General features: G+C 41.8%; 2 protein-coding genes across 2 annotated transcripts in view; one reads left to right on the plus strand and one right to left on the minus strand.

Annotated features, from left to right (window-relative positions):
• LOC136967898 (nuclear factor 1 B-type-like) overlaps positions 1-14,987 on the minus strand; it is a 107,033-nt gene that overhangs the window by 36,559 nt on the left and 55,487 nt on the right. The window lies entirely within an intron of this gene.
• On the plus strand, positions 110-7,673 carry LOC136967377 (B-cell scaffold protein with ankyrin repeats-like). The gene is made up of 16 exons (XM_067261144.1): positions 110-122; positions 472-909; positions 1,382-1,527; positions 1,931-2,069; positions 2,181-2,323; positions 2,624-2,738; positions 2,884-3,077; positions 3,372-3,438; positions 3,767-3,964; positions 4,052-4,114; positions 4,639-4,820; positions 5,152-5,215; positions 5,382-5,411; positions 5,597-5,670; positions 5,800-5,834; positions 7,526-7,673. Exons 1-15 carry the CDS (start codon positions 110-112, stop codon positions 5,830-5,832), a joined length of 1,899 nt encoding a protein of 632 aa, XP_067117245.1. The 3' UTR covers positions 5,833-5,834; positions 7,526-7,673.

A 14,987-nucleotide genomic window follows, 5' to 3' on the forward strand; every position in this document is an offset into this window, starting at 1 on the left:
AGATAGTCATCAGACCAAAGTACGATACCTCATAACAGAGTTTGTGTGAAGCCAGCAGGTTCTTTGTCACTCTAGAGTAAAGAAGCGATACACAGCACTAAAGAGAAAGATGAGCTACACAGGTCAGTCAAAACTTTCCACTTTACGTTTTTCTCTATGTGATGATTTTGTCTTGACTGTGAGATACTGGTTGGTAGATTTCTGTGTTAATAAAATATTATTTCTTGCCATAAATTATAATATTCACGAACTGTAAATATACCACTGAAAACTAAGTAGATTCATAATTACTGCAAGTACTGTCACTTTTGCTAGTGATATTTATGAAGATGATAGCAATGATGATTGTTTTTGTCATTACTAGTATTAGTAGTTGCATGTGTATGTATGAAGATGCAGTGGATTTATTGAAAACCTTTTCAGTTTTTAAAGAGACACTGTTTGGTTAGCTACATTGTGTATGGTGTTAAGATCCTGTATGTAGACCTCATAGAACCCTCCATGTTTGTCCAGCTGAGGAGCTTCTGATCATCTACGAGGCAGAAGCAGAGCAGTGGGCTACGTACCTGCGCTCCATCTTCACTGGTCCCATTCAGGAGGGTGGGATCTGCTGCTACGACATTGGTGCCGTGTCGAGCCGGCGGGTGGACTTCCTGTGTTTAGTCGGGTACAAATGCAAGCTCCTGATCCTGTCTAAGGGGATGCTGGAGAGCATGTGCCGACTTCGCCGGTTCTTTCTGGCCCGCCTTCTCTGTCCGGCAGCGAGCGTCGTGGTGCTCCTTTGTGGAGTGGACAGCCTGACTCCTCTCCTTGAGCTGGTGCCCCTGAAGGGGGGGGAGTGCCTGCAGATCTCCAGTGAGCAGGATGTACAGGAGTACCTGTCGGCTGTGACAGAAATCGTGTACAGAGGTATGCGACGACTCAAGAGTTGTCAGGATGTAATTCCTGTTGATCGTCAGAAATGGTGCCTAAAACCATGAAAAGCAGATTAGATGTTGGGCAAATGTGCTTTGGGTTTAGTTATATAAATATATATCTAAACAGGACTTTTAGACTCGTGGACCTGATAATGGCTTTCATGTTAAAAAAAAATTGATTGTAAAGATTTGCGTGATTGAGAGAACCAGAGCATCTCCTCAGCTGGAGCCCAATCTCATGCAAATTGTCTCCATTTCCTCTTTCGTCTGTAGTGGAACATTATCCGTGTTCATGCAAATCTTCATCGGCTTTGCTTCTTTTCACCCTGACATAAACACACACAAGCAGTTCCCAGGACAAAGTCATCTTTTCAAATAAGTTCGAGGCCCCCCAAAAAAGTCTAGGCCAATTCAGCACATCAGAAGAGCCATTAAATGTCGCCATTACCTCCCTGTCTGTACAGGTGCTCCATATCCAGAAGTGAATCCCAGTCCTGCCACGCCTGGGAGATTCCCTGGACCAGAACCAACTCTGTTGAGAAGGCAGTCCAGCAAAGCTCCCAGTGTCAAAAACAACATTGTGGTTGTGCCTTCCAGAGTCACCTGTGGGGTGAGTCCCCAACCTAACAAAGCATCTACAGTATGTCACACAGCCTTGTTTACATTTTAGTAAACCTTTAACCAAGCCTGTCGGATGAGAAGACGTTCTCATTTGCACTGCGAGGTGGGAAAGAGAAGCAAGTAAAGGTAATCACTCCTCCATTCAGAGGCCTTCTGATCCTGAGTGTGGGTCTGACTGGTGGTGGGTGGGTATGAAAATGTGGGCTGTTGATACCAGAGACTGCCTAAGGATGATATATTACCAGCTTTTCTTATCAGACCTGGGATTTGAAGCAGCAACATTCTCATTATTTCACAAATAAACCTTTTCATGTTTCCTGTTTAATATTAAATCCTTACTGGCTTTCTGTCAAGTTTCCTTTGCTGACTAGAATTCTCCCTGTTGACTCCAGAGCCCCGGAGAGGTGTTCATTCTCTTAACAGACAGCGTACTCAATAACGATGTTGAGGTGGAGTTCCTGGGAAGGGGTAGAAGAGTGACAGTGAAAGCTGGGCTGTGGAATGATCTGACCCTCTGTTTGACGGCAGCAGGTAAAGACAGCTGGATTACAGGAACAGAAGCAGAATGGGCACTAAGCACAAGATAACAGTTGAGGTTTCGTTCATATAAAATAGTCATGAAATGTAACTTGTCTGTTTCAGACTTCCCTGTAGGGTGTGTTGACATAACTGTGTATTGTGGCACATTGGCAATTGGCAAGACTCATTTGCAGTACTACAACACTATGGAGGAGATAGGTCACCTTCTCGCAAAGGTGGCAGACCCTGTCGATTTCATGTGCCAGGTGGGTACGTCTGCTGACTGCATTCATGTCTATGCTGTTTATTGGCTACATTATTATTTGAAAAATGGTGCTTGTCAATGTTGCCCACTGACAACAATAATCTGACAATCACAGGCATTATTGATTGGTGATTGCAGCTTCTTGAGTGAAAGCTAAAGATTAACACTGGCTGTTGAGGGTTATGGAAGCCCAAGAGCCGCTAACGCTGCGGGAAGTTGGGTGGCAGGACGTCTGCTCTCGTCGTCAGAGAGACGGGAGCCAAATCTCACTTGAAAATCTTAAAATGTGTCATGTTCTCAGGCACTACAGGTGTCCTCAGTAGAGATGCTGGATCAGAGGCTGTCCTCCATCTTGGTGGAACGCATGCCTTCCAGAGGCTTCCAGGGCCTGCAACCTGATGGCACACCTGAGACAGGTAACAGGTTTTTTAAGCATTACTGTGAGAAACGTATCGAATTCTTGCTGTGACTGTGATTCGCTTCAAAACATGGACCGTCTTTTTGTGACCTCTTACTAGCTTAGAGAAAACAAAAATGTGACTCGATATTTTTCCGTAATAGAAACTCACCAAGAAATACCTTCGCTCCTCCACTTTGCTGCAAAAAATGGATTCAAGGATGTGTGCAGTGTACTGCTGCAGTGCCCTGGGGCGAAGACTGCTTTGCACACTCTTAACTCTCACGGTCAGACACCGCTTGAGCTTGCCCAAAGTGAAGGTCACGCTGAACTGCACATTCTTTTGAAGGAAAAACTAGTAAGTCTCTGCACCTGTCCACCAATCATGTAAGATAGTCTTATTTTACCTCCAGTAAGTTTAGTCCCAACTCAAACACTAGCAAACTATGAAAAGGTAACAATTATTGACTGCTGCATGATGCAGCAAATATCCTTTTCTACGTGCATACAGTACTCTACAGAGTGTAAGGAGAGTTCTAATATCCTTTGGATCTTTGATGTTTGAAGTCAATTCCATCACACAATGTCTGGAAGACCGGGCTTGAAATAAATAGTTTAGTTTAGAGAGTTTCTTTCCGGTCTGTCATTGCAGAATCTCTTCACGGACGAAGACAATGAAGAGTCCGGTGTGTACGAGCACATGCAGAGGAGGACAGCAAGTGAGTGGAGAATGGATGCTGGTGACTTTGTACTTGACTTCAGTTCATTTACATTTACATTTAGTCATTTAGCAGACGCTCTTATCCAGAGCGACTTACAGTAAGTACAGGGACATTCCCCCGAGGCAAGTAGGGTGAAGTGCCTTGCCCAAGGACACAACGTCAGTTGGCATGGCTGGGAATCGAACTGGCAACCTTCGGATTACTAGCCCGATTCCCTCACCGCTCAGCCACCTGACTCCCCATTTGAATACTGTGCCCGGCCTCCATCGAGTTACAGTAAAAACAGAAATCAGGCTGCATAAATGTATACATCGCCATGACACAGGGGCCCCACGTGAGGAGCCAAGCGACCTGGATGAAGATGAGGAGGACCCATACGCTCTGCTTGGGATAAATGACAAAGAGTATGATACAATCTTGGCCCCAAGCCACACCATGGTCATTGCCAACCGCCCACCTGCACCCACACCCCGTCCTGAGACCACCCCAACCAAGGAGGACCAGACTCCCTTCATCGCTCAAGGTAAGGCACGCCAGATTGACGATTGTGAATTGCTCATTTTAATGACTGTGTTTTTTTGTTTACATGAATTGTTTGTTGGGTTTGCAGTTTTCCAGAAGAAGATGTCACAGAGTGACTCTGAAACTCTGTATTCATACCCCACAAAGCAGGGTGAGAGCTGTTAATAACACACCGCGCCGTTTCACATAGAAAAACACGTTCTACGAAGATGAGATCCAAATTCAAAGCCTTCATTAAGCAGTTTTTTCCCTCATTGTGGGTTCGACAAAATATGACTGCTTGTGGTTTGTAGACTTCTTAAGCTGCCAACATGTCTTTCATTGCTGAGGATGTTTACGCTGCCTCGTCAGGGTTAGCCGAACAGCTGGCGACATTCTGATATTTGTGAGCTCAGGATTGGAGTTGTTGTAGTAATTAGTACTTGCAATTATTTTTTATTAGGTCGAATTAGAAAAGAACAACACTATACATGTTAATGCATTATTCTGTCAGACAGATAAGCCTTGGCTTATTATATTAAGCCAATAGCAAAATGTACCAATCGTCAAACAAAAACAGCTTGTAGGCCGCTTCCATGGCAGTATGCATCCAGTCAGCCACTTCATTTCTATTGTTTAAGTCAACCCATGGACTTTGACACCCCTGGTTTACAGTTTCTTTTTATCCATGTGTAGCACAAGGGGAAGACAACATTTCCTGTACATATGACACATTTGTGCCAAGTCACCCACCAGGCCTGGAGCAACTCATAGAGCTGCAGGAGAAGGTCAAGCGAGGTTCTCTAACTATGGATGAGGCTCTTGAGCAATTCAGTGACTGGCAGCGAGTTCAAAAGGGCATGGATGCTATTCAGCAGGTATATGAGGAATAAGTGTCATTAAAACCTTCTCTTGCAGGCTTGACATCAATGCATGGATCCAAAATAGAAAGATGATCTTTGTTGTTGCAGTGGCTGTCCTAAAATGACAGAACTGGATCTGTCTGTACAGAGATAGCTTTGTAGTCTTAGTTAGAATACAAAACCCTCAGCTTTAAGATGTAATGCATTGCATTTCTAAAACGCAACAATGCCCTCAAAAAGACATTTTCTATGAAGCAATGCTACTTTTTTATCTCGTCATTAAAAACATTTTGTGCCGTGGTGGACCATTTTATAATTAGGCTGTGCAACCACATTCATCCCTCAGCAGAAACTCCGTCAGCTCAGAGCGAGCATCATCAACAACAGAGAAGATGACCAGAGTATCTATGGTAACTAAATATTCATGCAATGCATTCAAAAACACAAAAGTTATGTGTTGTTATAAATGATCCAGGAACTTGAATACAGTCTTATGGATTGACAAGAGTTGCTTTTAAAAGTCATGCTACATTCTTTGAAAAATTATGCATATCTGGTACTTTTTTTTTTCTCCAGATAAAATCAGCATTATTCATCATACACCAGGTAATTATTTGAATCCTTTCTGTTCCTGAAGACTTATGATTTGATGCCTTTATCCAGAGGTTCCAAACATTACCAGGGACTTATCATCACAGCTACGAGCTTCACTGACTTTCTGCCTATTATCTACTTGCATGAAGACAGACGTGTGATTTGTGACATGGTTGTTGACCTTATGTTGAGTTAAGATGTGAAGGAATGTCGACGAGGAAGCCAGCCCGTGGAAACTGAATTTTACAGCAAGCCGCTTAAAGGACAAAATGTATGTATTTTCATCAAATGCAGTTTCATTATTTTACAGAACATTAAGCAATAAACTGTACATGTACAAACGAGAAACTTCATTCAGTCATATCTAACACTACTTCTTGGAAATTGTTTTCTTTCTCAGTCAAATGTCTTGTGGAAAGCGGATAAACGGTGAAGGTAAGTGATTATCTATATTACACATCAGGGCCCCACCCCTGCTCTGGAGGTCAACTGTCCTGTAGGCTTTCATTTTAACCCTAATCCAGCTCACCTGATTGTAATTAGCTGGTTGACAAGCTGAATCTTGTTTGTTACAGATGTGATTGGAGTGTAAACTAATAGGAAGTTCACCAGCAGCAAGGGATGGATTTCCCTGATCTACATAATATACACATGCTGTATGATAGATAATATACACTCATCCAGCTCACCAGAGCTGAATGCTGGCACTTTAAATCAGCATTTATTTTAGTACAGGTCAATGAATGTGGGTTTTTGAGTGTTTTTGTTTTTTCCAACACAGACCACACACAAGAGAATGCACTCAAAGGCCACACACAAGAGACTGTGTAGGTGTTATATATTTCTTGACTGCTGGCTGTTAACTAAAGAGCACCTAGAGGATTTAAAGACTTACTCTTGTCTACTCTACTCTATTCTACTGTAACCTCTACTCTACTATTGTCTCAACATTCATGACAGCTTGTAGGTTTTCCTCATGTCCACAGTATGACACAGTATAGAGGTGTCTCTGTTTCAAAACTTGGCCTTCTCCAGGTAGCCTGAGGCAAGAAAATCCAGAAAACCTGGTAACCAAATCAAACTCAAATGTTTAGCATTTTGTTTGGGATGCACCTCTTTTTTTGTTCTTGACATTTTCCTATACGCCAGTTTTAACCCCTCATAATGATGCAGGAGTGCATAATAATCTATTTTTATGAAATGTTCATTGTTGAATTAATAAAACTCAATACAATGGGTGAAGTCTTATAGGCAAATGTTTGGCAAGACTGAGAGGGCAGCGCAGAATATTGCGGGAATATTTCCTCATAATTTGCATGAGCTCTCCCGACTGTTTTAATGGTAGATTTGCATTTTCAAGGAGACACTTTCTTTTGTTCTTCTGTGTGTGTCCCTCGTTCAACCTGCATGTAAATCCTACCTGCTCCATAGTCTCCCCCGGAACATTACTCAGTACAAGGAACTCATGGAGCTGTCAAAGTGATAGAGTGTTCCCTGGTGATGGGTATTAGGTGGCTGTGGCCTCCTGTTAGGGCTGTCCGAAACACATTAGTGCTGGTGTGCTCTGTTTTCACTGTGGTACATGTGTCACCTTTCCTTTACTGGGTTGTCAGGGGTTGATGCCTTGAGTCTGATAGCCCTTATAGAGCTTGGACTAGAACCACAAACACAGGCAACGGTGCACTATGCTAGTCCCTTGTGTTGTGGAGCGTAGCTATGCCTGCTTTGGTACCTGGTTGTCCCTATGGCCAAGGCAGCTGGTTCTAGCATAGCATTGCCACGCAATCAAATTTCCCTTAAGCAAATGCAATGGTTAGGTTATGTAGTTTATGAGGGGTGGGTCAAAAATAAGTTACCAGGCTTTGTTACCAAGGCAACACTGGTATACCACTGCCATTCATAGATCTGGAGTTACATAACTGACATTAGTGTACATAACATCATTAGTCATTCAGGTGGTTCATTACTGTATGCTTCAACAAACATCTTTGAGAAAATATCAACTCTAATTCTTAATTTACCGTCCACATATTTTCGAATAAACAGACAACATTACTGGTCTGCCTCAGAATCATACTGTACCAACATTGCATGGCCATACACTAACTAATGTTTTCCACTTCTAGGATATGCCTTCAAACAAGATAGAAAGACCGTGATGACCGTTTGCTGATTGGTTTACTGTATCAGTTCTGTTTGTGTGGCCTTGTACTATTAAATACATTTACTGCACATTTTCTCTTATTTAAGCACATTATACATTTTTGTATACTCTTAAACAAGAACATGATTAATAAATGTAGTTTATAACCTTTCCAATTCACTTTTATTTTCCTTCCCATATGAATGCAAATCCAATTTGTATTTCAAGATCAATTGGTTTAGTTAATTCCCGTTGTGACAGGAATCATTTTATTTCTATACTCAAGGGGGAGCTGTAAGTCTAAATATCCCAGCCAGTTCACATAACACCTTTGTAGGGAGACAAAATTCAGCTCTTCATTATACTCGTGTTATTGTTGTTTTTCAAGTTCTAATGTACAGTCATTTCGGAATAGGGTAACTGTCACCGACTACAAATATTTGGTAGATGATATTCAAATTCTCAAATCAGTTGAGATTAAAAACTGAAATGGTTTTCTAATAAATGCGGATGATTCGTTCATATTATTTGACTATTTTGTATTTGAATAGTTTCATTGAAACTCTGGATTCCTGAGCACCATGATCCTCCATGATGGTTCTCCTTACCCCTCACTCCCAAACATTTAAAACATGGGTGGCTTTTTAATGGTTTTAAAGAATATTTTATTAAAACATGGCTATATTTTTTTGTGATGTCTTTCCTCATTGAGCATTATGCATTGTCTGTGTGTTTTGTACCTGAATAAAATGTACAGTATGGGATTTGGGATTAAAATACATAATTACTATTACTGTTGTGGCTGTGGGTCTCTTTTGGGTATATTTGTACGTAAGGTACATGATTCTATGCTCCTGTCCTGTGATATAGTTATGTTGTTATTTATTGGTAAGTAGTAACCGCAAAAACATAGGTCGTCAAAAACCATTCAAGGTTGAACAAAGTAGCCGTTCAAGGTTGAATAAAGTAAGTTCCAACTTAACTACATTTAAAAGACCCAGTCATCCTCTAGCTACAGTCAGCCTGTCCTCCTGTACTGAATTTTTGGACATTTATTTGTGGCCACATTGAACTGTATGTGTGGCTTAAATGGAACCACACCTGATTCCATCATAGCAACACAGAAGTGGCTAAATCTGATGAAATGAAAGTGAATGAGAAATAATAAGCCAAGCTGAACCTGTCTAAAATAACTGACAACTTCACTGTGAAGAATACGTTTGTCTTTCCATCTGAGTGTCCTTGTACAGTAGCCAACAAACCTGAAAAAGGCCAAATCAAAGTGGAAACTGCGACTGTTTAAAACCGTCAAGACAAGTGCTAGCTGGCCATTCATTCATCTGTGCTATGAAAACCAGATGGAGCAGGCTTCTCGCTGGGCGCGGTCGCCTGTCTGAATACCAAAGATGAAAGTTAAGGACTGGAAGCAGGTTGCACCAAACCAAGCCAGATCTGATCAACAACTGCACAGAGATTAAATCAAAGTGTTGAAGCATGTGGCAGGAGACATCTGCTGTTTCAGCTACAAGAAACCTCTGAAAATCCCAGGCACTGAGAGGAGAAGCTGGGTGAACGCCAGACAGTTATCACAAGGAAACGTCCTAGCAAGAGTCTGAGGGTTCAGTGACAAAATGTGATATATTCAGTTGAATGCAGTGTTTAAAAAAAAAATAATTTAACAAAAGTAAATTACAAATGCAAATTGCGGATGTGGTAAAACATTGCGCAGTACAGATTTTTTTTTAAAACAGGAATGTAAAATTGTGTCAGTAAAGCTTGTGTAGTCTAGATGCTTTTTAGGTGCAGTTATATGGGCATAATAATAATATAATAATAATAATAATAATAATGCTTGTAAAAAGTGCTCAACAAATCAAATTTGAATTGCAGATTCTCAACAGACTAAATACAGTAGCTGTTTAATTGACTAGGATGGAGATTTGCTGCAACTGAAAAAAAGGAAAGAAACCCACGTCTGAGGTGAGACCCCCAGCGGTGGCTTCGTGTTCAACTCAGCCAAGCGTAGAAACGGAACGCTTCACAGGCCTTATCATCCGCCGAGGGAACCAAGACCCTGGTGGAACCAAGAATTTGGAGGGCCCAAATTTGCTGAAGCGAAATTTGTGAAATTAGAGCCAAGTTGATCGTTTTCCTCCTCGTAGTTCATGATTTCGGATAAACGGACGAAGGTTCAGGCACATTGTGACTGTCAGCGTTAGGAACTGTCAGCATTGGCACAACAGTCATAAAAAATGCCTCCATAATCCAACCAAACAAGGCAGTCACTTAACAAGGTAGTCTATTTCAAAGACCACCTGATTGACATTGTGTGGACCTTTTCTTTGTTGCTGCCTCCACCAGCCCGGTCTGCACCTTTGTTTCTGTCTTTATCTGTCAGTAGCGCTCTGATACTGGAGACGTACTGCTTGCATCCTGAATATAATACTTGCATCCTGAATATATGCAGAGCGATTTATTTACATTTTTGTACATGCATAAAGTAGCCTATACATTGTGATTGTTATAGTAAATAATGTTATAGTTAATAATAAGACTGTACGTGTATCTACAAATGTTCAGTTATTAAAAAGTCTGCTCTTTCATTGATGTTGTGTTTCATTTGACTTCCTGCTGAGCCAGTGTGTGACTCAGATACCCTAATCTCTGCATGCCAGCTTTCTCAATGTCATCTGCCAGTGAGCTGCAACCAGGCACCCACCGTGGTGTTGGCACCACAAGCCAGCGCCATCCAGCTTGTATGTACTAATGCCCACTGTTGCTAGGTTACAGCAGGAGGAATCCAATTTAGGTGGCTCCCACAGCTGTGCTATACTATTGTGCATTGGGGGCCATCTGTGGCATGGTTCCCAGCACCCACCTGGACATGATAGAACTCAAGCAGGCAGCCTAGGAGAGCTGGATGTGTTTGATGGCCATTACAACATAATGAAGGAGCTTTGGTGGCAATCATTTTCTTTATAATGAATAAACACTGCTGGATTGGCACAATCTTGCTTCAAATCAGTACTAAATATCAAAAGGTGACATTAATGTTAGACTGTGTCATTTTTTTATATTAAATCCAACAATCTTGATCAATAATGATCATAGTAATAATAATAATAATAATAATAATAATAATATGTTTGTAGAAATTGTTGTAGGCTTTTGGACACACTATATTTGAAAGCAACCCTGATTTTAAATTAGCATGACCTTTTGTTTGTCAAGACTAAAACCAATACAACATAGTCAAACATACAGAAGGAAATACATTTTCAAAATAATTAATGTTTTGAATAATAAAATAATTAATATTTTGAAATATAAATGTATCTTTCTTTGGAACCTTTGTTCAAATTTCACATATGGACAGATGCCCGATGACATTCTGGGCAAGTAAAAGCTAATTCATGATTAAAATCTATAATTTCTCATTTTAATAATGTCTAGGAACCTAATCACTTGATCACGTCAAGGCTGGGGGTGCTGTCCTGCTGGTGCTCTGCCGGAGCTGAAAGTGCTCCAAAACAACCTTACCATCCTGACGATCTGCCCGATGAACCTCACAGCACTATCTCTCTCTTTCATCACTTTAGGTTCATACACCCCTGTCTTCTCTGGGTTTTTATAATGATGATTATATTAGATTATAGTTGTTCTGTGTTGAGGAACCCCAACAATTGCTCTGCATTCTTGCTGAGAAGCCACTTTGAGTCGCTGGCTTTCAAGGCCCACCCATCCTCTCCAATCCCTTTGCTGGTTCCTGGTTCCCAATTCTCCTTGTCAATCAAGACCACATTTATGTGAGGCGTTGATGTTTAAACAAACTCAGGTTCCGCAGATAAGCTGTTTATGCACATAACCTTCCCCCAGTGAGACTAGGCTCATTGAACTACGTGTCTACGATGTTGTTTTAGTCTCTGACAATGGACTTGATCCAGCCGTCTTTGTGCTTATTGTTTGTGGCCGTGTAGCTCTGCATCACGTCGCTATGGCCTGTGGGAACAGCAAGTGCTGCAAGGATCTCACTCTCTCTTTCTCACCCTCATCGGTCCTTCTGTGAACACTCATATTAATGAGCGGAGGACTGAGACTGTGCGTGATTGTTCCTTGAGATGTTGCCGAGAGGCACGTTGGTGCACAATGCAGGAGCTTCTCATCCATTCCCTCTCATTGATTGTGCACAGATCCGCGGCAACAAAGGCGTCATTAGAGGGGCTTTCATCCCCACCAGGCCTCTGCTAATTATGAAAAGGGGCCCAGTAATAATTGAAGGGGCCATCCTTGTAGATTGACGCAGACGAGAAGTTTACACATTTAGAGCTGCTACACTCAGCCCATCTGTCTCGAACCACCTGCCTGAGGATCTAACTAACCCGGGTCGCCACCAGGACGGAGCCATTACAGAGAAGAAAGACCGAAAGGAAAACATATGGATTCATCCAGTCAATAATGACGGCTACGCTGTTGTGGCACTCAAAAGCTTTTACCAGCTACCTGGCTTGGCTTAATTAAACCACTCTGAGTAAATCTATTTTCAATAGCTGCCATTCAAGACTTATGTTTTTAAGTGTAATTTAAAAATTGCGTGTACGTACATATATACCTCTTTGTGCGCGGGTTTATGTTATTGATTAAGCATCAATTACATGATTTAGAGGTTGAGTATTTATAATATAAAATGCTTTATTTTTGTCATTTTTCTGTGTGAGCCAGGTTTGGTTTGCTTTATTTTGGTTTCATAACAACCACACTACCATACCAAACATCTGTTACATGAACATGCAACAAATAACCAACACTCTTTTAGCTTTTAGCAACTAGCAAAATGTTGTGTCAAGCGACGAAGAACCTGTGATTTATAATTTAGTAAAATCCTGTGGATGGCTAGACTTTTCACCAGTAGAGGGCACTGTTAATTTCCAAAATTGGTACGCAAGTTCACTCTTTTAATAAACTCAAAATCTCATTTGACACATCTAGCATAAACCCTGATCCGTATGACTCCACAGCAGCAGTGATTAGGCAGTGTTATCCTCTCCAATCTGAGAAAGATCTCTCTGAGATTTGCTTCAGTCTGGGAGCCGGGCTGCAGCTGCATGCTGCCTTCACCCGCTCGGAGGCTCAGAGCCCTCAGTAGACCCCTGAACAACACTGGTGCTTGATGTGACATCTATCCTATCCTCTCTAGGGGAGAGAAAAGGCACTTACAGCTTGAGAGGTTTATGCCTCTTGTAATCAACTGCTAAACCGTTGATTGTGCTTGGTGGATCACAACATGACGCCTGGTGCATACTGTTCTTTGGTGTTGTGGACATTATTCTTATTAAATTCATAACAACTTAAAATAGTTACTGAAGGTAACGTCTAAAGCAACTATAAAGGAATTTGTGATAAACGTCTACAGTAAATACAGAAACCCCAATTGACCTTTTTTGACCTTACCTTCGTCTATACTGAAGAGCTTGATAAATGGCAGTTGGAGAAGTAGGAAAGAAGCAGGTCAACAGGCCTTTCCCTGCAGCAGGCCCTCTCTGCTAATGACGTCCATGATTACAATCCTGTGGGCTCTCTCATACAAGCTAACCAATGATTACACCTAGAGGGGGGAAAGAGCTGGGGAAGAGAGGTTTGAGAGGCGCCCAATATTAGAGGCAGGTGCGGCTTGCAAATCAAGCCTCATTAGCTGCACCTTCTGCTGGGGTACACCATGGGCAGATGGAATCTCGCCCTCACATGTTCCCTCACATCAGATGGCGGAGGGAGAGTGGTAAGGGGGCGGGTGCTACGCTCACCCTCTGTCAGCATTATCCTGTCTCCAAAGGAACAAATTCCTCTGAAAAGCAGATCTCGGGTCAAAGTACTTTTCCCATTCGAGGGATGAAGAAGTAGCTTATTCCCAATCAGCTGTGAGAGCAACATCTGTGTACATGCTTCAGTCTTTTGACCTGACTGGTGGTCAAGGTGCCATGCAGAGAAGGAGGACCAAGGCCTCCCCGCTGTCTCTGTCTTGTTCTTCCATACAAGCTGACAGGATGCCTTTTCTTGTCGATCCACAAAGTCAAGTCAGGAGATCCTACGGCTAATTGAGGAGGTGATTGTTAGTGGTCGGAAGTTGGCCACACAATCATAACCTGGTTGACATTGGAAATTTCTGTCCTGTAATAAGGGCTGTGACGTTGTCGAAGTGGCTGTACTGGTGTACGACACCTTCCCAGCAGTGGGGCCCGGGTGGCACAAAGGCCTCATTGTCTGCAGAGCCACATAGCACAAGCAATGCTGCTCATTGCCAGCCTAAATATCCATACCAAACAAATTATAATAGGACCCCTTGACAATAATATCACAATAGAGGCTGTATGAAATGTGCACCTGCGATTCACAAGTTTGAAGTTTTCCATAATCATGCCCATTACATAACAGTTCTGGTTTTATCCAAACATGGTGGATGTACTTTGCTAAATCAGCTGCATTTAGTTGCATGGATTGTGTTTTTAGTACACAAACCTCATCTTTTTCTGCATCATTCAGAGTTGGTTAAAATAAGCATGTGCTTTCTTAAGTCTTAAAGTTAAGGATAGAAAAACTGCAATTTTGAAAATAATGTACTCTACACCAGTGGTCTTCAATCCTGGTCCTCAGGGCCCACTATTCTGTAGGCTTTAGATGTTTCCCTGCTCCAACACACCTGATTCAAATGAATGGTCGTTATCAGGCTTCTGCAGAGCTTGACGACAAACCATTCATTTGAGTCAGGTGTGTTGGAATAGGGAAACATCAAGAACATGTGGGGCAGGTGGTCCTGAGGACCAGGGTTGAGAAATGTATTGGCAATGGTAGATCATTCAGTCCAGTTTTTACTTTGCTCCATTCTGTCAGAATGAAATGCCGCTGGGGGTGTTTTTGGTGATATATTTAGTTCCAATGTGATTTGGAAGGGTAAAAGTTAAAAAATGTACAATGTTATGTTACATAGTTGTTTTTGTTTTTTGTCATGGTTTGATGATAACATACAGAACAATGCTTTGTTTGCTATCACGAAAGGAAGAGGAAGCCTACATTATGCACAGCTAACATTATATCTGAAGATGATTGATGCAATATCAAATCCCTTTATTTCTCCTGAAGTCTTTATTTGTTCATTTGTTTTAGTTTTTTTAGTAACCTGTGCCATTGTAGTCTTGTTTTTAGGGTGCAAGAGTGAGCTAAAGTAAAAAATGTCAGTTGGGCTGAGCATGTTCTCTGCATCTCCTCTCATATTTCAGCTAAACGTTCCCCACTGGGGCCTAGGAATGCATCTCGTACCATAAATCAAGGTCTTGATAGGAACTTGGCTTGGTGACCGCAGCACCGGGCTGTAATGCAGCAGAGATATTCTGAGGTGAACATGGCCACCATGCAAAGGGAGGTAAAGGAGGTCTGTTAAAGATACCAGAGTCAGA

Source organism: Osmerus mordax, chromosome 23 (genome assembly GCF_038355195.1).
Source record: "Osmerus mordax isolate fOsmMor3 chromosome 23, fOsmMor3.pri, whole genome shotgun sequence".
NCBI lineage: Eukaryota > Metazoa > Chordata > Actinopteri > Osmeriformes > Osmeridae > Osmerus > Osmerus mordax.

What these genes read in the sequence shown, in the direction of transcription:
- LOC136967377 (XM_067261144.1), top strand. An exon ending in CTGTCGATTTCATGTGCCAG is followed by an intron (nt 2,324 to 2,623) that starts GTGGGTACGTCT and finishes TCATGTTCTCAG; the next exon opens with GCACTACAGGTGTCCTCAGT. An exon ending in CATTATTCATCATACACCAG is followed by an intron (nt 5,412 to 5,596) that starts GTAATTATTTGA and finishes TGTTGAGTTAAG; the next exon opens with ATGTGAAGGAATGTCGACGA.